General features: G+C 45.9%; 7 protein-coding genes across 9 annotated transcripts; 2 read left to right on the top strand and 5 right to left on the bottom strand.

The window, feature by feature from the left end:
* Positions 1-55: 55 nt before the first annotated feature.
* LOC128730584 (uncharacterized) lies at positions 56-4,278 on the bottom strand. Of its 3 annotated transcripts, XR_008411680.1 has the most exons (3): positions 2,159-4,278; positions 815-1,021; positions 385-524 (listed from the first exon to the last, which is right to left on the bottom strand). XR_008411680.1 is itself a non-coding variant. In XM_053823657.1 (2 exons), the coding sequence occupies exons 1-2, from the start codon at positions 3,962-3,964 to the stop codon at positions 344-346; spliced, it is 2,010 nt and encodes a 669-aa protein (XP_053679632.1). In that variant the 5' UTR covers positions 3,965-4,278; the 3' UTR covers positions 56-343. The 3 variants fall into 3 exon arrangements, 2 of the variants coding, with proteins under 2 accessions (XP_053679632.1, XP_053679633.1); XM_053823657.1 differs by lacking the exon at positions 815-1,021 and having other exon boundaries at positions 56-547; XM_053823658.1 differs by lacking the exon at positions 815-1,021 and having other exon boundaries at positions 56-524.
* A 2,892-nt stretch (positions 4,279-7,170) lies between these two features.
* LOC128730285 (T-complex protein 1 subunit alpha) lies at positions 7,171-9,619 on the bottom strand. Its single transcript, XM_053823323.1, has 2 exons — positions 9,547-9,619; positions 7,171-9,084 (listed from the first exon to the last, which is right to left on the bottom strand). Exons 1-2 carry the CDS (start codon positions 9,617-9,619, stop codon positions 7,484-7,486), a joined length of 1,674 nt encoding a protein of 557 aa, XP_053679298.1. The 3' UTR covers positions 7,171-7,483.
* Positions 9,620-11,265: 1,646 nt separating this feature from the next.
* Positions 11,266-13,507, top strand: LOC128732104 (serine/threonine-protein kinase polo). The gene is made up of 6 exons (XM_053825266.1): positions 11,266-11,370; positions 11,560-11,784; positions 11,873-12,503; positions 12,594-12,921; positions 12,990-13,236; positions 13,316-13,507. Exons 1-6 carry the CDS (start codon positions 11,266-11,268, stop codon positions 13,505-13,507), a joined length of 1,728 nt encoding a protein of 575 aa, XP_053681241.1.
* Positions 13,508-14,573: 1,066 nt separating this feature from the next.
* On the bottom strand, positions 14,574-15,573 carry LOC128720490 (cyclin-C). Its single transcript, XM_053814160.1, has 2 exons — positions 14,986-15,573; positions 14,574-14,899 (listed from the first exon to the last, which is right to left on the bottom strand). Exons 1-2 carry the CDS (start codon positions 15,571-15,573, stop codon positions 14,687-14,689), a joined length of 801 nt encoding a protein of 266 aa, XP_053670135.1. The 3' UTR covers positions 14,574-14,686.
* A 1,522-nt stretch (positions 15,574-17,095) lies between these two features.
* On the bottom strand, positions 17,096-18,522 carry LOC128720966 (GPALPP motifs-containing protein 1). Its single transcript, XM_053814667.1, has 2 exons — positions 17,344-18,522; positions 17,096-17,254 (listed from the first exon to the last, which is right to left on the bottom strand). Exons 1-2 carry the CDS (start codon positions 18,520-18,522, stop codon positions 17,096-17,098), a joined length of 1,338 nt encoding a protein of 445 aa, XP_053670642.1.
* Positions 18,523-18,690: 168 nt separating this feature from the next.
* Positions 18,691-19,856, bottom strand: LOC128731203 (phosphatidate cytidylyltransferase, mitochondrial). The gene has a single exon (XM_053824308.1). The coding sequence runs from the start codon at positions 19,734-19,736 to the stop codon at positions 18,729-18,731; it is 1,008 nt and encodes a 335-aa protein (XP_053680283.1). The 5' UTR covers positions 19,737-19,856; the 3' UTR covers positions 18,691-18,728.
* Positions 19,857-20,715: 859 nt separating this feature from the next.
* LOC128722106 (uncharacterized) lies at positions 20,716-22,710 on the top strand. Its single transcript, XM_053815939.1, has 5 exons — positions 20,716-20,762; positions 20,850-20,871; positions 21,334-22,056; positions 22,120-22,495; positions 22,565-22,710. Exons 1-5 carry the CDS (start codon positions 20,716-20,718, stop codon positions 22,708-22,710), a joined length of 1,314 nt encoding a protein of 437 aa, XP_053671914.1.
* Positions 22,711-22,945: the final 235 nt, after the last annotated feature.

Genomic DNA, 22,945 nt, shown 5'->3' with positions numbered 1-22,945 from the left:
GCAATAATTTGCGTGTTTATTTTCTTTCATCGTTCAGGCACAAAATCACTCAAGGTGTAAAAGTTATTTATTTCCATCCGTAATATAGTAAGTAATCTTATCGCTTGCCTAACTGGGGGCCCTTGCAAAGTATACCTCTGCAATAAATACAGTTTCTAGGGAAAAACAGGATGCAACGGGAAAGGCTACACATCGCTCCAGTACGCTCATTAGGTGGGGCGAGCTGCGGACGATAAATGATAAAAGATAGCTCGACGGAGCTTGCGTACGTAGTGGTAGATGCTGTTATCTAGCCGGCACATTAGAAGGACGCGAGTTTTTGTGTGTGTTTGTTTTCGTATTATTATTGCACAGCACAGCAGCACGATCGTCCTTCAAGCTCACTCCGCAGATGATCGTCAACGGTGACTGTGGGCAGCTGCTGGTCCTGCCGATAAGATGAGTCAATTTTTGGCACCATTCCTGACGGATTCGATCTCCTCCTTGATGAGTTCGATCTTTTCGGCGTAGTTTTTCTGGATTTCCTGGAATTTGACGAAGAAGAATCCTTTAAATGAAAGTTCGTTTAAAAGGTGCACATTAGAACATGGTCTATGACAGAGGGCAATGAAAAGGACACGAAAAGCAACACGGCAATGTACAAAACGCGACACACGAGTGACAAAACGTTCAACGCTACACAAAATGGAGATGCACTGTACAGCTACAGTGCAGTGTAAATGTTGTACCAATAACATAACATTGGAATGGATGAGAATGGGGGCGAGCAAATGGGTGGCGACACGTGTGAAGGTGCATTTAAACATCACATTACCTCACTTCTTTCGTGTGGAGTGTAGTAATCGTATGTGAAAAATAGTTGTTAAGAACGTAAGCGAGAAGTGCAAGAATGATTTAGTAGCGCACAGGTAAAAGAGAGACACTCCGTAGACATAGTTTTGTCAGTGGTTTTGATTCATTTCTTTGTATGTGCAGTTTTTTTCAAGCATGGAAAATCAATCCCAGCTCGATCCGCCGTTTTCTGAAAGTGTGAAAAGAAGAAATACACATTAAGAGTAAAATGAAGTACACCGTCAAGACATTTAGGCAGCGGTTTTCGGCCGGTGTCGGGTGTAATGGTAATTTGTCTGATTGTTTCCAGTTTACCACAGGATCATGGACGGTTTGGGTGAGTAAAATGTTTACATGGTTTGAACGTTTGTTAACAAACATCAATCAGTACTCTACACCTACAAAAACACACTCACGCTTTTATGAACATATTTACAGTGTTACCATATTTTACATAAAACATCACTTACGAGCATAATGTAAGCACACGATACTCAAAGATATTAAACGCAGTGCAAACATAGTTGTTTTACCTTCATTTAGCTGAGCACACGTTAGCATCTTATCGATTTCAAAATGGCATCGATTTCAAATAGCAAAATGGCATGAAAATATGGTACATGAATACTCTTAGAAAATGCATCGCTCCCTTCACAAATGCGCTTCCAAATGCTCGTGTGGTAAAATTTTGAATTCTTCAGCTAGCGTGCAATAAAGTTCAATCCCTTGTTCCCTTAAATTGGTACCCGAAAAAAAACCCGCTGAATTTCGGCGCAAATTTACACCGGATGCGGCTGAACGCTAGCTTCGGCAAAATGCCAGCATGACAAAACAGTGCTAGAATTATCCCAAAAACACCCAACAGAACCGCACTTGCACTTGCACGGATGGTGCACACCGGTGCAGCTGCAGGCAATTTCGAAGGAAATAGCCAAGAAAAAAGGAAAAACACATACCGGCCAGGGAACGTGCTCGAATCGACCGTTCGCGCACGCGTGCCATGAGATGCGTAATGTGCAAAAAAGAAAAACACGCCGGGTAGCGGTGCCGATCGGTGGGGTGAGCTGGTAGTAGATAAGTAGTAGTTAGTGTTAGTGGTGGTGGTAGTGGTGCTGCAACGGAAAATGCATTGCGTGAAGTGATGGTAAGTGGTGAAAACCCGCAGCAGTTCAAAGGTGGGAGAAAAGAAAGAGAGAGAGAGCTCGAAACACAACAGCGGAACAGGCACGACGGGCGTACGTTACGCGATCGTTACGCGAGCGTTACCATGATTCACGCTGGGGCGAGCGTAAAAATAACGCCCTCCCCAACCGCACCAACAACTAACCTTGAAGAGCTCGAGCTGCGTCGTGTACTCCTCCCGCAGATCGTTGTACATCTTCTGCGAAACGGTCAGCTTCTTCTCGAGCAGCGTCTGACGTTCCCGCTCCGCCTTCATCTTACTGTCGATGTTCTCGAACCGCGTCTGCAGCTGCTCGTGCTCCATGTTGCGTATGTTGAGCATATCCTTCGTGACCGTCACCACCTCCTTGATGTTCTCGATCTGGTTCTGGAGCGCCTTGATCTGCATGTCCTGCGTCTTCACGGTTTTCGTTCGCTCGAACAGCAACTCCTTGGCCTTGTTCATCACCTCCTCGTGTTTCTCCTTCAACTTCTTCACCTCGTGTGGGTCCGGCTTGGTGGCGCCCGTGTGCGCGATCACCTCCCCCTCGAGCTGGCTCACCTTCGACTTCAGGATGTCGTTCTCGAGCGTCTTCTTCTTCAGCTCGCTCTCAAGGTCCTCTATCCGTTCGCTCGAGTTCTTGCTCGGCGAAAGCTCGCACTCGAGCTGCGTCACCTTCGCCCGCAGGATGTCACTCTCGATCGTGCGCTTCTTCAGTTCGTTCTCCAGCTCGCTGATGCGATCGGTCGATTCTTGCGTCGCCGCCGGTTCATCTTCCGCCTGGTTCAGCTTCGACTTCAGGATGTCGTTCTGGATCTTCAGATTGCGGATCTCCTTCTGCAGCTCGTCGATCTTCTCGTTCGCCGGGCTGTCAGCGAGCGGAACGCGCTCGAGCTGCTCCACCTTCGACCGCAGGATGTCGTTCTCGATGTTCTTCTTCTTCAGCTCCTGCTCGAGCGTTTCGATCTTGTAGCTGCTCGAGCCACTGTGCGCCTGTTTGCTCTCCAGCTCGGTCAGCTTCGAGCGCAGGATCTGGCTCTCGGTCGTGCTCTTCTTGAGGCCCTTTCGCAGCTCCTCGATCTGTTCGCTGTTCGAGTCCTGCGTCGCGGTCGACTCCTTCTCGAACATCTGCATCTTCGCCCGCAGCATGTTACCCTCGGTCGTGCTCTTCTTCAGGCCCTTCTCTAGCTCCTCGATCCGCTCGGTCGATTCCTCGTCGTCACGTGTCGCCGCATCGCTCTCGAGCTGGCTCACCTTCGCCCGCAGGATGTCCGCCTCGATCTGGTACTTCTTGACCTGCTTCTCTAGGTCGCGCATCCGCTCGTTTGTCTCCTGCATGCTCGACGGTGCATGCTCGAACTGCTTCAGCTTCGATCGCAGGATGTCACTCTCGATGTTTTTCTTCTTCAGCTCTCGCTCTAGCTCACCGTTTCGCTCGGACGCTTCCGAGTCACCTTCCAGATCCTTGACTTTCTCGCGCAACACCACACTCTCCGTCCGCTGGAGACCGCGCACCAGCTCGTCGAGCTTTTCCTGCGCTTCCGGCGTTTGCGGTTCACTCTCGACCTCCGTTAGCTTCCCGCGCAGGATGCCATTCTCGATGATGCGCTTCTTTAGCTCCTTCTCGAGCTGCTTCACCCGCTCGCTCATGTCCTGCGACGCTTGCGGGTTCGTTTCCGCCTGTGACAGCTTCGAACGCAGGATGTCAAGCTCCATCGTCTTGCGTTTGACCTCCTTCTCGAGGATCTCGATCTTTTCCGTTGAGGCCGCATTGTTTGACGGTACCTGCTCGAGTTTGCCCACCTTCGCCCGCAGGATGTCACACTCGATCGTCTTCTTCTTGAGGTCCTTGTCCAGGTTGTTCTTCTTGTCCTTCACATCCTCGAGCTCCGTCTCGAGCCGGTTGATTTTGCTGAGAAAGTCCTTCTCGAGCCACGCGTCAAAGTTGCTCATATCCTCCAGGTCAGACATGTTGTTGGCAGGTTTTTCCCAGCAGGTCAGAGTTACTAACGCAACTGCTCCTTACGGCTCGTGCACACACACACACACGCACGCACACGACACCGACGACCGGTTCGTTCACCTTCCCCGGATGCCCCGGTATAACACGTCTAGCACTAGAATTCACGCACCAACGCCCCTTCAAGAGCAGTTACGATTAATTATACCACACGCGCTTCAAATGATCGCGACCGGCGATCGGGTCTTGGGAAATTCCTGTGCGACCACTCACCGTCGTCTCAGTAGTGCGAAAATTCCTCTCGAGCCGACTCGCACACACATTCACCTCCACACACGCACCCACACGCGCTTGATACACGAGGAAAATTCCACCTTTTTTTTTTGGCCGCACGACGAAAGAGACACCAGCGCGACGTCCAGGTGAGGTCCAAAAAATGAGCTAATAAAATGGTGCCACCTTTACGCTCAATCCGCTAGGGTTCGACTACGCCACGACATCGGGCACAGGCAGCCAACCAAACCGACGTACATCCGACAACTGATCCGCACCGGTCTCGCAACTCGATCAAACGGACCAGACGAACTGGCCGCGCCTGCGTAGCGCCTGTGCGCAAGGACGGCCATTTCGCACACACACGGACCGGCCGGTCCACGAGTGGCGCATTTTCTCCGATTGACCGAACTCCGACGCGACACACACACACGCACACGTACACAACAGCCACCTTTTGAAAAACCAGGATGAGAAACCGCCCGATTGAGAAACCGCTCGCCGGGAATGCTCAATAAACCGTTCTTTCCTTTTCCCCATCGAAATGAAAATCTATTTTTGCCCGGCGGTGGTTCGCGTTGGCTCGGGTTTTTGCCGCTTGTTCCACCCCAACAACCCACCCGCCCCCACCCCATCAGGCGCCACCAAGGGACACCGTCATTTTCATCATGTTTTCTTTTTCCCCTACATCTTCACGCGCATCCGCGATCCTTCGATCGATGCGGCAACAATGCTCCACATCCGCCGAACCGAGAGCGGAGTGCTTCCTGGTTCAAGCCCGGTTTGGTAGGTTCTCGACCTTACCCCTTGATTTTCCCGATCGAGTGTGATCGTTGGCCTCGGTTTCCAGCCACACATTGGGCCACCGATTAAAGAGCTGTCATCGAGATGCACTTTGGGCATGCAGTGGAAATTATCCTCCGGAAACCTGTGGATGGTGTGAGGGAGAAGGAACGCATTCCGGTTGGCCAAAGCCTGCACACCACGGCAAACATTCCCGTCGTTTTTTTTTGGTGTAGCGATCGCAACACACACACACACACGCCGGTGGTTTATTTATAGGAAACGCACCCACCATTCCACCATCGTGGTTTTTTGGATGACTCGTTCCTGTTGAACGTGGTCGTGGCGTAAGGTGGACTCGAAACACGAAAATCCGGACCCACTGCTAGAGCGAGAAGGGATCGTGACAACCCTCACCGATCTAAGCAACCGTAGGGTGATTTTTGAACAGGAACGAGTAGAGAGAAAACCTTCCCCATTCGCTTTTCATTAACAGGAAAAGGCTTGGCTGCACCCACGGGTGGTGTCCTTCACCAAACAAGTGTCCGTTGTGGCAATCACGTGTTAGTTTTGCAATTGCAACTCAAACACACTAGCTCGCGATTGCGTGATGACAAATTGTCGGATCCCTTTTCTTTTTTTTGTGAGGACGAGCGATCGCAATCGCTCCGGCATATGGTGAACGTATCCTTCGATTGGCCGGCGATTGGGGAAAATCATTCCGCCCGTCAGCTCGTAAACAATCGATCATTTCGTGCTACTAACGATCCTCTGTCCGTTCGAAGGAATTTCCACGGCCTGTTTATTGCGATCGTTGAGCGTGGCCGGGGGTTTTTCCGGGTCACGACGAATCGTCGAATGTGTGTTGTTGCTTTTTTGTGTGTCTCCTTTCGGTCGGACTTTTCCGAGTGCTTTGGTGTGTGCGCGCGCGCTTGCGAGACGGCCCTAGTGGTTCGTCTCAAAGGGCATATATGCCTTCGATTTTCTCGCCCCGCACGATAGCCTGACCGCGGGCGTAAATAGGCCACTGGTGCAGTGGGTAAAAATAACACCCGATTGTAGGTGGACCGGTGCAACGGATGCAAAAGCAATATGCAGCGCGCTTGGTTTGTGCTGGTTGCATTCGCTGGAGTACGGAGTTTATCCACCAGCAGGTTTGAGTGTGCCGTTCAATCATCGCAATATTTATTTTTAATCACGTGGGAGGCGTTTTTCGTTTGGACGCGAAACCATTTGGAGATTAATCACCATCCACGCGCACGGGCGTCTCATTTCCACTGGGTGTGCAGAGAAAATTCCTCCCCGTTAGTCAACGAAACACACCCACAACACAACCAGCACTGGTCCGTTCGCAAAAGCAAACTATATTTTAAATCCTGTAAACTGTTGCGTGATATCGATTGATCTAAGAAGCTACAGGAGTTAATCAAGCGCAATTAATCAAACATGAGAGCATGATTTTAGACACTCAAGGTCGGAGGTTTTCTCGCCACTCTCGCCGATACAGTCGAAGTGTGAAAAACAACATGTTTGTGGAGTAAATATTTGCAGCCGATGGAGAGCGAATCCTTGGGGCTTGGAAGTTCTGCGGTACGTACTTCATCAAACGATCGACACGACGGAAATTTCAAAGATCAATATACAAATGGTGTGCTATTTCGGAAGGATGTTTTTTACATTCAACTTTTATGGGGAGAACATTAGATGATAAATGTAAATGTTGTTGTTATCCTCACATATTTGGCGGTGGTAATTTAAGTGAGTATCCCCGCGCGAAACAAAAGTGTAAGTTATAAATTTCTTGCTTTTGTTCAAATACATGCATAATAAATGCATAATTATCATGAAAAATTAGGCGATAGAAGTCAGGAAATTAAACAGAGCCTAAAATAAAGTCTGTCATATGTACCTTTTAGCTCAATTTAAAAATCAAAGACTTTCCTTTTCGGATGATGCAATTTAGAATGGAACACGAATACAATACAACCGCAGATCATTGATCGTCGAACTCAAAGAAGAATGTCGACTGAAACTGAGTATACCGGAACAAAAAAATAGACATTTATACGCTGTCGATACTTTGCATGTCAGATGATCGTAATGCTCCGTTTCTCATAAACGAAAATATAGGTAAATCATAGGTTTTAAATTACGGTTTTATTTCTGTACCGTCCCAGAAGGAAGGAAAAAATGCGCACATATGAAACTCATTAATTGTTCGTAAGTGTAACATGAGTCTCAGGGGTTACCGGTGTAGTGTGATCGAGTGAATAATGATGATACGTCGGCGAGTGTTAGTAGCTTGGAGATGAAAACGAAGAGGTGCAATAAGAGTGCCCCGCTCGCCGTAGTATGGCGCGGCTTGAAATGAACATATGTTAAGGTAAGCTTAAAGTACGTAGCAATGCTGATGGTGATGCTGCTGCTGCTGAAGGCGACATTGCGGTCGATTGATCGTGAGGATCGGTGCTCTTCTAACCATCCAGCTCACCAGCCGCACAAGCGTCACCGTAGTTCTTTCCACCCTTTTCTTCGGGATTGAGGGTGATCATGTCGTCGATTCGCAGGATCGTGATCGCTGCCTCGGTTGCGAACTTCAACGATTTGATTTTCGACATCGCCGGCTCAAGCACGCCCGCCTTCTTGTTGTCCTTCACGACGCCCTCGATCAGATCGAGGCCGTACCACTTCAGCTGCGCGTGGTCGACCACCGTTTGGCTAGAGTTGTGATAGGCACGGAGCTTGGCCACCAAATCCGTCGCATCCTTGGCCGCGTTGACGGCCAGCGTTTTCGGAATGACCAGCAGCGATTTCGCGAACTCAGCGATCGCCAACTGCTCGCGCGAGCTCAGAGAGGTGGCAAAGTTTTCCAGATAGATCGAGAGGGCCGCTTCCACGCAGCCACCGCCCGCGACCACCTTCTTGCCCTCGAGCACGCGCTTCGCAACGCACAGTGCGTCATGGATGGAGCGCTCCATCTCATCGCAGTAGAAATCGTTCGGACCACGCAGAATGATCGAGGCAGCAGTGCGGGCTTTCGGGCCACGGATCAAGATCAGCTCGTCGTCACACACGAACTCTTGTGTCACTTCCGCCGCTTCACCGACGTAGCTGGCCTCGAAGCTCTCCTCGCCGTCCATGTTCGTGAGCGAGGTAAGATAGGCTGCACCGGTCGCTTTGGCAATGCGCTTTAGATCGGCTTTTGTTACACGACGTACGGCCATAGCACCGGCCTCGACGAAATACTTCAGGCAGAGATCATCGATACCACCGCTACACAGTACCACATTCACGCCAGTGGCCAGAATCTTTTCGATCTTTTCCTTCGTGATGTCGAGCTCCCGTGCACGGATACCCTCGAGCTTCTCGGGATCCGTAATCAGCACTTGCACGCCCATCTTCATCTTCGTCTTTTGCAGTGAGAAGTCTAGACAGGCGACCTTCGCGTTGACGATCTTCTTGGGCATCTGTTGGGAAGCGATCGTGCAGTTCAGTGCGTAACCCTGCACCAGGAGACTCTCGCGGGCGGATTTACCGTGGGCCTTTAGCACGTTAACTGCCTTGATCGGGTACGCCGGGTTTCCCTTGGGGTCGAGGATCTTTACAGCCTGCGCCGCATCGACCACCATGGCAGCGAAAAAGTCCGCATCGGCACCGATAATCTTTGAGCTCATCGATGTTTTCGCCACGTTCACCAACGTTTCGCGCCCCAGATCGTCAACCGGTGCGGTCAAGTGTTCCGAAATGTATTTGCAGGCTTCCTTGCACGCCAGACGGTACCCAGCAATGATGGACGTCGGGTGGATTTTCTGTTTCACCAGCTCGTCGGCATTTTTCAGCAGCTCGGCCGCGATGATTACGACCGACGTGGTGCCATCGCCTACTTCCGCGTCTTGCAGCTGAGCCAGCTCGCACAGCACCTTGGCGGCCGGGTGTTCCACCTCGAGCAGTTTCAGAATCGTTGCACCGTCGTTGGTAACCGTCACATCGCCGATGTCATCTACCAGCATTTTGTCCAGCCCGACCGGTCCTAGCGAGGATTTTACTATGTTGGCGATTGCGCTGGCAGCCATCACTGTGAAAACGGTGAAACAAAAATTAATGACCGGACCCAGAAATATGTGTTTTCATCGAACATAACCTCACTAAACGAAATGACTCATGCGAGGCCAACCGATCTGTGCGATCATGTTTAGAAACAAGATTGTGGAAACAAACATAATTTAAGATCTTCTAATCCAATTACTTTGAAACTATATTAATGATTTTACAACGTTATGGCAGAATTTCTTTTTTTATACTCAAAAACATGAAGCCGGCAACTAGCGGCATTGGTGCAACGGGACGATATTAATATTTTAACATTATTATAACATACAACACAACTTTGTACATATCTCCAAATGCGGAAGTGCAAAAAAGAGCAATAAACATCTAAATTTCAGCTTAAATTCTGAAAAAGTGTAGCATGTGATCCGAGAACACCCACGGTTCCCAGATGCAAATCAGCCTCTGCCCATTAACGGTACCAGCTTACCATTCTGTGTGCGGACGGGGGCGCCGGATGTCCGGTTACCGGCTAGGGACAATGCGGTTGCTACCGTGGACATCGCGAATAGGTGGTGCAAGTTTTCCACAAACAAAGAAAATGCCTAGTTTTTCACTCGAACGAAGAACACACGGCGAACGCGTTTCCTCAGCACACTTTTTTTCGAGCTACAACAGATGACAGCTGACAGCGAAGGATAGCAGCTCGCCGTGCGGCTTGTGTAAAAGGTTGCACCAGCACTGCTTCTTCGTTAAGCTTTTAACGAAAATGTTTGATAATCGTTAGCTATTATTTAAATTATTCGTTTTCTTCAGAGCGATTAACCTTAAATTTGTACGATTCTCCAAATAGGCTGCAACATACAAATTTTCTGTTTGTTTGTTTGTTGACTGTTTTCTTTAAATTATTATTATAATAAACGTATACTTTATAAAACGCTTTTGCTAACAATTTAGTTAAGCAAAATGATTGAACTGCGGTGAAGATTGTGCTCCAAAATATAGCACAATAAATAAAACACTTGCAGTCCCATCGTGAAACACTCTTTAAAGTTTTTTTGTTACTGTACGAAAGAGCTTTTATTTCAAATGGAAGGAACCATCGTTTTCGTACTTTCTCAATCACATAAAGTAAGTCAATATAGTTTAAGCTACATTTGTATAATAGTTGTAGGTAAATTTAATTTGTTTAATCGATCCATGTAAAATATTCCAGGATAAAGTAGAACGAAGTAATTTAAATTAACCCGAGAGCCGGTAAAAAAACGTTCGTTTTAATTTTCGTTTGACAGCGCCAATTTCGCCTGAACCGGTCAGGCTGGTAAACGGCCGGGAACGGCTGGGAACGAAACGTAGATTTTTTATCCTGTTCTTTATTCCGCTCAACGAACGATCGTAGGAAGTGTCCATGGAGCTTGGTTAGTTTTATGTGTTTTATCGTTATTCTATTCAAACATCTTGCGAACCAATCAACGTATCCGTTGTGCTACACATTAGTGTCTATGAATAAAACACCGATAATCGCACAATCGTTCTGAGAACGAACAAGGACTGCTCGCGCCCGTTACATTCGCCGTCGCAATATTCGAAACATAACGGCCATATACGTTTGATTAGTGGCTCTCGCTGTGTGAAGAGGTTGTGCATACCTTAACGGCAGCGTCAGTTTGAATTCTTTACCGTCTAGGAGCTACCATAGCAGTAAGCAGTGTTCGAAAGCTAAAACAGCTTTAGCTACTGCCGCCCGATAGTTAAGGCTCGTCGGTAATATTGCTTTAAGTGCATTTGGTGGCCCTCATTTTGCAGATCAACAGTGCAGGGTTGCACTGTAAACGCGCACACGCATTCGCTAGTGTTGGTGCGGGAACGACGGGCGAAAAAGGATCGCAGCAGCGTACGGAAGAAAATAGTGAAGAAGAGATCTGGAGAAAGAGTATTAAACAAGTCTTCTTCATCGCGGCAGCCTACAAGCGGCAAGAAGAGCCCGGGGTGCCTTTGAGTGGTGTTGAATTAACTAAGGAAATTTACATTCGAAACAATAGACAGCGTAGGCTGTGATCAGTGCGCGTGGAACAGTTGACCGGTGGCTTGATTTTGGCGGTCTATTTGCATCCTGTCTGGAGCATTCTGCTACGTTCGTGATCCTGTTGCTTGGATTTGCATTTTTTGTGTGTTGTAAAACGTCATAGCAGGGAGGCAGACACCCAACATGAGTACCGCCACCAAACCCGACGACAAAGCGGTGGATATTCCGGAGAAGTTGTATGATGCCGCCACCAAACGAACGTACAGGAGAATGCGATTCTTCGGAAAGGTAAGCTTGTCACTTTGTGCCCTTAGTGTTCTTGCTCTTTCGTTCTTTTTCTCTCTGCTTTCCGTGCCATTTCGGCATGGGAGCTATGCTAGCCGTGTTCTAACCTCCAATTCGTAGCGGTCCTCGGACCGGAGCGCTAGTTTGCTAATTGTTTACCTTCACGGATTCTATTCTCCTTCCGGTGGTTAGGGTGGCTTTGCGAAATGCTACGAGATAGTGGATGTGGCCACCAACGAGGTGTTTGCCGGCAAGATCGTCTCGAAGAAGCTGATGATGAAGCACAACCAGAAGGAGAAGATGACACAAGAAATAACGATCCACCGCTCGTTGAACCACAAAAACATTGTTGGTTTTCATAGCTTCTTCGACGATCCGCTCAACATATACATTGTGCTGGAGTTGTGCAAAAAACGGGTAAGTGTTTTGTTTTTCCCGCAACATCCGTTCGCTTTTTCGCCTTACTAACAGGCTGCTTACTCTACAATCTTACTCTATCCTGCAGTCGATGATGGAACTCCACAAACGGCGAAAAATCATCACGGACTACGAGTGCCGGTACTACATGCACCAGGTGATGACGGGCGTGAAATACCTGCACGATAAGCACATCATCCATCGGGATCTGAAACTGGGCAACCTCTTCCTTAATGATGAACTGCACGTTAAGATCGGCGACTTTGGGCTGGCGACAAAAATCGAGTTCGAAGGCGAGCGGAAAAAGACGCTTTGCGGCACGCCCAATTACATTGCACCGGAAATTCTAAACAAGAAAGGCCACAGCTACGAAGTGGACATTTGGTCGATCGGTTGCGTGATGTACACGCTGCTCGTCGGCCAACCGCCGTTCGAAACCAAGAGTTTGAAGGATACGTACAATAGAATTCGCAAATGTGACTACCGGATGCCGCCTACCTTGCGTAACAGTGCAGCCGAAATGATTTGTGCCATGCTGCAGTCGGACCCAGTGAAGCGGCCCCGCATTCACAAGCTGTTTGAGTATGAGTTTCTGTCCGCCAGTCACATTCCTAGCTCGCTGCCAATTTCCTGTCTCACGATGGCGCCTCGAGCGGATCAGCTGGAGCAAGTGGACCGTATGAGCCGCAAACCGCTGTCTGAGAAGAATGGTGCTGGAGGTAACCCGCGTGATGAACACAAGATATATCAGTATAATCCTTCCTTTGGGTGATGTTCTCATAATTTTTTTGTGTGTTTTACATCTACAGACGATACACGGTTCGAATCGTCTTTCCTGAAGAACAACCTACACGATGCCATCACTGCTAGTGGTATGATTTCCCGTCACAATGACACGTATCGGGTGGACATTGAAACGCTGCACCGGGAATTAACGAAGCTATTCCTGGCAAAACCGCCCCGGCTAGCGAGCAACTTGGACGATGAAAACACTGATCCGGCGGTCCAGCCACTATTTTGGGTTTCGAAATGGGTGGATTACAGCGACAAATACGGCTTCGGATACCAGCTCAGCGATGAAGGAATGGGCGTGATGTTCAATGACACCACCAAGCTGATCATGCTTGCCAATGGACAGTAAGTTTTTCGCTTCGCAACGTGATTGGAACGGTATGAGGAAGGTATGGTTTCGCTTTTTTTTGCAGCAACGTTCACTTTATCGATAAGGAAGGTCAAGAGTCGTACTGGGATGTGAACAATTTCCCGATGGAACTGGAGAAAAAGATGAAGCTACTTACGTACTTCAAACGATATATGATGGAACACTTGGTTAAAGCCGGAGCAGGCGTGATGAACGTCGAAAGCGATCAAATATCTCGTATTCCGCACATGCACACCTGGTTTCGGACCATGTGCGCGGTTGTCATGCATCTTACGAATGGCACTGTACAAGTAAGTGTAGCGAGAACGGCCGAGAGTTAGATGGAACATAATTGAATAACGCTTTTTGTTATTGTACGTTTCATTACAGCTTAACTTTTCCGATCATCAAAAAATCATCCTCTGTCCGTTGATGCGTGCCGTGACGTTGATGGATAATAACAAAAACTTCCGGACTTACCGCTTCCAGACTATCATCGAGCAGGGTTGCTCGAATGATCTTTATACAAAGATTCGGTACGCCCACGAGAAGATTAAGAAGCTGCTGGAAAAATTGTCCTAAAATATGCGTTTCCCTGCCACACCAGCGGGATTGAAATGTTGGCTTGGAGGGAAATAATATTTTTTAAATGTGAAGCTGATTGGGTTTGAAGAGCAACAGAAAGTGCAGCACAGATAACGGAATTGTTTTTTTTACGTTTGATAAAACCCTATTTTACTCCTCTAACCAATGGCAATGACCTGCACTTATGATCGAATGAGGATCAGGAAAATCAAATGAAGCGATCCTGTCAATATTCAGTAGCATATTTTGCAATTACTTTTGAGAATATATTTTCGTATTTATAGTATAAGCTCACAGCGTCATCTCTTCGAGTTCAAGATAGGTATTAGCAAATTTCGGATCATGCAAGGTTTGTTCTTCTTATTCTTGTTCATGTGGTGGAAAAATAGTATAGCGCGAAATGTGTCCATATCGTATTCCGTGAAGATTCGAGTGCTAAACGAAGGCTGTTGAAAGGCGTTGAAGTGAACATGACAGTAACAGCGGCGCGTTTTTTGAGGTAAAAACAGGTAGATACTGTGGCATTGGGCATCAACAAACGAGACTATCGAACAGGCGCGAATTTTCAATCAGTCCTAACGTGCATCAGTGCTGTACATGTTAACGGATGCAACAAGGCTATTCATTATGCACTCGGATTAAATCGACGCCGTCAGGGGTGTTTTTTCTGTCGATATAACGATATTTCCAAAACTGTGCCTTACAGACACAGAGAGCAACACATTCTTAGGGATAGAACATGCTGCCTGTATGACATAAAAACGCAACGCGACTGCCCATATGACGCAATAAAGTAAGAAGCCAGTTTGTCATCACACGTTAAAGATTCCAATCGTTCTGTTGATCGTAACCGCAACTGTAGAATTTGAGCGAGAAACTCAACCGAGTGTAGTGTTTATGTTTACCGATCAAGGCGATCGAACAGTTGAACGAAGTTTTCGAATAAGTTGAATAAATTATTATTCGTCCAGTTAATGCTGATACGTGAGTCAATCACCCCCTATGACCCGGAATCACAATCTTCATTACAATCTACCGTAATAGTATGGAATCAGTTCTGCTTGCTTGGGCGAATGTGGGCGTGAGATGTGCCAAAGTTAGATTCACTAGTTTCGTGGCAAATATTTGCATCAACGCAATGAAAGCCATCCGATGATCGTTCCGCAAGCCAACGAATCACCGCTGGGGGTGTGGTTTAGGTTTCGGCATTTTTTCCAGTAGCGCCTGTATTTCCTTTTTCTCGTCGTAACCCTTCCACAGCTCGAACAGATTCACAATAGCGCGTGCAATTTCCTGCACCTTATCCATATCGACGTTGAGCTCGGCAAACCACGATTTCAGTTCCTTCTGCAGAATCACGCACGCTATTTGCAAACAACCGATGGCTATCTGTGGGAGGTATAGCAGAGAAAACCGGAAAGAACGACAAATGTTAGGTTTACAATACCCCGGGGTTTAGATCACGAAATCCCTACCTGGTACGGTGGATACAGAAGGCTCACATCGGTCCGTAGCGAATCATTGATGAGTCGCCAGGTAAGCGTAAGCAACTGTTCCTCTTGACCGATGTCTTGCATCAACTGCAGCAGCGGGCGGTACGGTTGGTATACGATCAGACAGCAGTCCAAATTTTCCAACAGGTAAAATTCACACTCCAGTATATGGTTCGTACGGTAGGGGAACTCCTGCTGGTAGGCATAGCTGAACTTGTTCTTGATCACCGTCTGGCACGTGGTGATGAGTCGTGAGTTGGATATCACACCGAATTCTTCCACCTTCGAGGAGAGCAGAATACAGGTGGGTGCCAGCAGCAGCGGATCAATGCACTTCAACGAGTTACGAGCGTAAAAGCGTTTGAAATACACCGTAGCTGTGGCGATGACTTGCTGTCGAAGCTTCAATTGCTCCCCCAACACCTGTATGATGTTGGCGAAGAACATGAACAGTTTCTGATATTCCTCTTCAGTCAGCGTTTTCAGATCGTGTTGACGCTCCCGAATCAGATCCTGCTTGTCCAGAATCCACTGTTGATGGTGAGAGCTCTGCCAAAAGTTTCCAGCCATTGTTGTTAGTTGGTCCTTGCTATTGTTGCAAAAATAAACAAAATCCCGCTAGCTTCAGGTATAATCGATAAACTTTTTAAGTGGTTTCTTTCCAAAAAATGTATTCCTAATAATATAGCTGTTGGTAAACAGATTCAGCACTGGGCTATTTACTGACTTTTGTTTGCACTTGTCATTCGTTGTTGAACGGTTGGCCTGATCGGTTCTAACCGGTTCGAAATGTCATTTTTAAATGCGATTGTTCTTCCGTTCGAATGATGCAAATTAGTCTGCGATTAGGCTTCATGGCTGAAAGGTTCTAACAATGTTATTGTATTCGAGTGTTGAACAAATGTGTTGGGTTTAGCTACCACTCTTAAAGCAGTCAAAAGTAACAGTAAGCCCGTGCTTTGTTCAGCTACCACTCTGTGTACCGTTAACTGCCTTGGATCTGATATCGGACACGCATTGTTCCGGAAATTGAAAGGTAATTTAACAACTATTTATGTTGAAAATCTAAAAACAAGAAAGTTTAGGTCTCTCGTTAGAAACGTCGTGCTTCTACCTCGTAGGAGCCTTTATTGTTCTCTCTTTTTTACGAAGAACAAGAACGCTTACGCGAGTGTGCGACACAGAATTTAATCCCTAACTGTAACAGGAAGCTAACTGTAAGCAGGTATTGTGCGATCTCTGATTGTAAAACTTTGCCACAATTTTCGAGACATTTTCGTGCTCTATACCTAATCGTATGAAATCAGTCAATCTGTTCAGTGATCTCAATTTAGGCGTATCACGACAATTGCAGGATATAATCCGGCATTGATATCTCTAGTTGCTCGTTGAATTGATTGTTTATTAATTCAGCAGAAACTGAGCATATCGCGAGGAAACCTCTGGTTATTTGCTGACTAGATTCTCATCCGTACTTTAAAGTCTAGTCAGCTTGGAGTATTTTGATTTATTTTCTTTTATCAGATTACCATTATGCTGCGTTATGAATCTTTTTTTTGTTTTATTTGCACTATTCACTCAATCTTTTTTCTGGATTTTGAGACATATGGCCTTACCGCCTGCTCCCCCACCAACGGGGCATTCCCTCCCATTTCTGATCTTATCCCGAGCCTACTCTATTATAAACCAATATATTCAGCAATATAAAACGAATTTCCCCTTCGCTACATTTGAAGGCCTGAGTTCCGATAACGTGGAAGTGCATCCATAATTTTTGATATTCTAACAGAATGCTGGATGCAAGAAATCACTCATCGCGCGATCTGGATTAGAGCCGGCAAAGTACATTTAACGATTTTTTCAATTTTCAATTAATTAAATTTATATTTTGAAAATTGTCGATGTTGATCTTCGATGTTGAAAGTATCATTTCCATTTTTAATTAACCAATATTTAAAAATAGTCATAAAAGTCAATGATCCATTTATTATACTTGAAATATATACTATGTATGTATAAGTAAAAAAACAATAAACCATTCGCCGCACATCGTTTATGCACCATAGCTCTGGAATCTTTTCCCAATCAAGCTTTACAAATACTTCGAACTTCCGCTGGAAAACCGCGAATTGAGCAACTGGGCTTTTTTCATGATGGCTTTCTTTTGTGCATCGTCGAAGCGGTTGGCGTGAAGATCCACATTTCGATCGAATGGTCTTCTAACGGACTCTGAACTCACCCCGGCTTCATCCTGCGTGCACATAGGAGAAAACAAAAAGATTTATTTCAGAATCTAAATTCATTTCAATATAAACGTGTCCGTCGCAAACATTCCCTTACCTTCTCTTTTTGTAGCTTACTTTCATGTATCTCCAGCAACGTTTTGTCACGCTTGTGTTTCTTTTTGTGCTGTTTTACCAGCCTTTCCTGTTCCTGATCTCGTTTGGCGGTGAGCTTTTGCTCGCGTTCCCGTTCTCGCTCCGCAGCCGGGTCAATCTTTTTCGACGAACGATCCGAGCCGGTGGCGTTCTTCTTTCGCTCTCGATCGGCAGGTGTATCCGTCCAAACCGACCGGTCTCCGATTTCAGGCTTTTCACGTGTCCTAAACTGTCTCGCCCCAAGCCCCAAATCACTGACTTTGCGAACGTCTGGTAACTCCAGCATCCAGTCTTCACGAGCCTTCGGCACGAGGGACAAGCCTTTGCCGTTGGTACCGCCGCTTGATTCTTCCAACTGTCTTATTTTGATCTCTAGTGCTCGTTGCTCTAGGTCTAAATTTGCACGCGAACTCGACGAACCAGGCAGAGGTCCTATTATGTCATCGTCGTCTTCGTCGTGCTCATCAGCGGGTTCTGAGAACGGGGATAGTTCCGAGTCAGATGAAATGTGATCGTTACTAGGTGCACTAGTTGTGGCGGTAAACCCGGGTGGTAAACTAGGCCCGATGCTACGCTTCTCCAATGTAGTCCTTTCCGCCTGCTCTGATTTGTGGCCTAACAGATGGGGTGGCAACGCGGGTCCAATTATGTCGTCTTGTGGGGTTTCATCCACATCACTAGTACGATTTTCCCTTGTAGAAGACTTCCCTAAAGAAGGTGGCAACGCCGGACCAAAGCATTCAGCCGATGAAGCATTCCTCTGACTGCTTTGTTGCTGTTCGGGCTGCTCATCTTGCGATGAAACCGATGATACGGAAATGTCCAGCACTTTTTCTGGTAGCACATCTTTCCGTGGAGATTCATCGTAACGGGAACGTGAAGGGCGGTGAGTGGATCGAGCGCGAGGCGAAGTGTCGATCGAACGTGATCGACGCCGGTGGCGTCTACGATCGGGCGTTTTGCTACGGCTTCTACGATACCGTCGACGATCGGGCTGACGTGAAGATGATCCTTCGCGATACGACGAATGATCTTTTTGCTCTCGCGCTGAGGAGGTTGTAGAAGCTGCGTGCTTGTGCCGCGTCGTCGTTGTCTTATAGCGTACGCCGCAATCCGAATCTGTTGTATCCGAGTCGGACATCTGCGAAAAGCGACAATGGAAGAAACACATAAGCTGTGGTGATTTTAAAGAGCACTGGTAAGCAACAAAGAACGTACAGCGCGTCTAATACATAAATGAAAGACATCTACAGATCGCTCGTTACACTTCATAGCAAAATGTTTATTAAGAATAATAAGACTAGTTGCATTTGAATCCCTGAAGTTAATCGCCGCAAGACACGTCTCCTAGCTGAATGTTTTCAACGCTTTTGCCCAGCTGTAACGCACGGATTTGGCAATTCCGGCCGTAGGAATATTTTTTATCGACTGCCATACACTGCTGGACCAGACGATTGATCGTAGGCAACTAGCAACGATGCCCTGGTAGTTGGACGAGCGAGAAACACCGATCAGAATGTCCTCCGTATCCTGCCGATAACGTCCGCTGGTTTGTCGTTCTACAATCAGCCGGATTGGCCATTTAGGAAGAGCGTTCAAATGAGCTAGTATGGTGGCTTCTGTAAGATCTTGTGTACATATTTGATTATCGCTACCGCTGACGGGTAATTGCAAGCAATGGCGCAGATCGTCGAATGTGGCCGAATAGAGATTGCGAAAGTTTTCTATCTGCGGCCGGACGATGTTGTTAACCTTGTTCTTGTTCTCGCCGAAAATCATGCGAAAGTCACCACTGTAACTAAGCTTTGATATCGCTCGGTACAACTCGAACTCGGTAAACTTCTCCGGAAGCAGCAGCAGTGCCGTGCGCACCGCTGATCGAAGGTTTTCATCGATTGCGTTCTGTATTTTGGAGCTGGATGCGTTGCGTATGATTTCTACTGGTTTGTGCAACCGCCCGGCAAGGTAGAGGCTACGCCACTCTGTCAAGTCCTGCAGTAGATCTTTCGTCGATACGACGCCGTATTTTATGATCACATCTTCTTCGGGTATTTGCACCAGGGTGTTGAAGTACACGTGCGCTCCGAACGATTCCTGGTATTTGGCAATCACACCACCTCCGAGCAGCCGCATGCTCGAGTAGTGCTCATAGTTCTGCTCGAGGTTAGCCGCATGCCAACGACGTGCATTATCCACAACGTATATCAAGTCGATCATGTTGCGTTTCGATCGCACGCTATTATAACCGAGCTGTTGTTTCACACCGGAACCATACGCGAAGCAGAAGGAAAAACTCTGCGGAAACTTTGACAGTATCCGGAAGAACATCGGTGCGGTGTTGCCTCGAGAGAGCATTTTCAAGCTCGTTGGCGTTGACGGATTTAATGATAAGTTCGCGTAACTGATCAAACAACCATGTTTACTAGCAGCTCATGGTTATGTTTTTTGTTTCGGGCTATCCCGCACTTTCATTATTACTTAACACATTTTGCGCGTAATCCCGCACCGCCTTATCGATCGTAGACAAGCAGCAGTCGCCGCGGAGTGTATATGCGGAATCAAATGTCAAAATCATCCGGACGCACCGCGGAGAGCAGGACGATTTGTGGATGCAAGTGCTCGGTGGCGTCGTTGGGTTAGTGTACAGTTGGTAGACTTCGGTACTTACTCTGGGCAATTAGTGATGTCTGAATAAGATTGATTTTAAGTAACTCCACTGCACACTCGTGAACGAAACGGTAGGGAAAAGATTGCAGCGATCAAATTTAATAGTGAAATCTGTCCTCTGTCCGGCATTCAAAACACGGCTTTGTTGTGACGGACAGTTGGTAAGTGACACTTATGCATGCTGCAGTGTTGCCAAGGCATCAAACTTTAAATCTAATCCAAAAAGGACTTAACATAAAGTTCGTAACATCTGGTAAATAATGTGTTGTTTCATCTGTTGTTACACTTGGAGATGAATTAACTCATTACGCGGAAAGCCTATTGTTTGTGAATAATTTCACTTTCACGTCAAAAAACTGTCATTACCGTTAAGCTTGTTTACACTATGTGCTGCACTTTATCTGTCAAAGCTGAAACATAGGCCATACAAATATTTATAACCGAAAGGAAAGGTTGCTCGTCAAAAAGGTAAAACAGCAGCTGTATGCAATTGCTTTCATTTCCGTGTTTGGAATCAGAAACGTATCCGAGGTTCCCCATCGAGTGGACGACAATGACGACGCAAGAATCGATGCAATATCTTCAGTTACCTTTCACGTGTACAAACTGCCAGTCGGTTGGCGCAAATCTTCAATGCTTCACCTGTGGAGCATATTATTGCGGTGTGATGTGCCAGCATGCCAGTTGGCCAAAACACAGAGAGCAATGTATTCCGTAAGTTTTAAAAAGAAGTTAGTGGTAGTTTTTGAAGCATTGATTCAAATCTGCTTTATGCTTGTATCTTTTTAACTCGAATTTTAGTCGTTTAGTAATGGCTTCCGCTGTATTTACAAAAGTCACACAATATCCCCCTCCTGCAGTTTCAAAGCAATTGATTGCCGATTTAATGAAAAATAATAGTAACACCCAGGCGCACATGCCTGTAAAGGATGCAAAAACTAAATTGCAACAGAAAGTTTACATGAATCAAAAAGAGAAAAGCCCTCATCTTGAAATAGTTCAGCAGAATAAAAGCAATGATTTGATTCCGAAATCTAATATGGCTCAAAGAGGAAAAAACGTTGTAACGTCATCGAATTCTGGTACAGCACAAAAATTTAAAAACAAAGAACATATCTTTAGTAAGATACAAATGTCGCAGGCAGCATTAGAAAAAGCAAAAAACAAAAGTTTTCCTTCGAAAGAAAATAAATCTTTCTTGCAAGGAACTTCTAACGAACCAGAACCTGTGGGTAGCGACAAGAATAACAAACAAAATGCGAATTGCACTACCGCACCACATGAGAAAGCTGCAAAGGAGAAAAAAAACAATTCCTTGACCGAGGGGGATGTTCTTCAAGCTGGCCATTTTCCGGATCCCGGTAGTAAGGTGAAGATTTCACACGTAGCACATGACAAAATGTTCATTTATCATGTAGAACGGGGTCCAAATGGAGAGCCGAATCAATTTGAGACGTTGATAAAGCGATGCATCGAAAAATCCCGTCAAGTTAAATCACATTTCACGGTTCAACCCAAAGTGAATGATATAGTATTTGCTCCCTTCGAAGATGAATTTTACCGTGCCATAGTGAAAGAAATCAAAGGAAATAAGGCTCTCATTTTTTATCCTGATTTCGGGAATTCGGAAACAATGGAGTGGTCTATGTTAAAAGAAATTCCCGATCCAAATATAAAATATGCGAATACGTTCACCCATCCGGTTTGGATTGACAATATTTCGGAGTTTACGGCGCCTATTCGCGAATTTCTACAAACACTCATTGACGAACAGGAATTTATACTCACTACTGTTATCGATGTGCCAAAGACATCTATCAAAATGGTTGATATGCGCCATGTGCAGGAGAAGTACATCCTTAGCACAAAACTTCTCACAATACCTGGAAATAAGACTGAGGATAGGAAACCGATTGTTTCATGTCCACCGTTGGCGAAGAAAATCCAAACGGCAACAAAGTTCGTAGTTCCTAATCCTGAAACATACAAACGAGTTGGGGTGGAAGAGGTAATGTATAATTATATTCTAATTACTTTAGATTTTTAAAATAACCGTCATAAATGCCTTCAGTTAAAGGAACTAGAAATTAACGAAGGAAAAGGAATGGAATTAATTATTGTCAATGCATCACAGGCGTTTGAGGAAAATCTACTAACCGTAGTGCATAAATCGCACCTCTCGCAATACGAAACGTTGCTTCGAGACTGTCAGCACTACGGTAAAATCGATAAAAATCCTTATGAACCGGATAATGATGAGGCGTGCTTAATACAGTTATGTGAGTTTTGGCATCGTGCTATTTATATTGAACCATCAGACATAACCGGCGGACAATTTTATCTCTTGGATGACGCTACATGCACTAATATGGAAACTGTGTCTTCAATTCGGCGATATCCGCCAGCAATGTCGCGAAAATTGTTTGTCTTGGAAGGTGTATTGGAGAGTAAGTTGAAATCTCATCTTCTTGATAGAAACAGTTTGTGTTGATTTTTCTTTTTGTTTTTGTTTCTAGATGCCCAAAATCTTCTGAAATCCATTGATGGCAATAAGCAAAATGTGAATATGTTGCCTGGTAAGACGTTGAAAGCTGATTTGCACTTGTCTAAGGATGATGAGTTGGGTGAGACGACTCATATCACTGTTCTGTCCATCGACTAATAATTTGTTCCGACGAATTCTACTGATTTCGATTTTTGCCGTTTTAGTTATGATTTTGCGTTTGAATTGATCATGCATATTTTTTATATTGTTTAAGCATTAAATTGAATTTTACGACCTTTTTGAATGTAAAATCATTGATTTGGAAAATCATTATTATTTCAAACTACTGATTTAAACTTAATAGATGATTTAAATTTATATTTAATTAAAATACTATTATATAATCTGGATG

This window comes from Anopheles nili, chromosome 2, assembly GCF_943737925.1.
Source record: "Anopheles nili chromosome 2, idAnoNiliSN_F5_01, whole genome shotgun sequence".
NCBI classification, from domain to species: Eukaryota; Metazoa; Arthropoda; class Insecta; order Diptera; family Culicidae; genus Anopheles; species Anopheles nili.
Note: the sequence above shows the minus strand (reverse complement) of the source record. Positions and strands in the feature narration are given on the sequence as shown.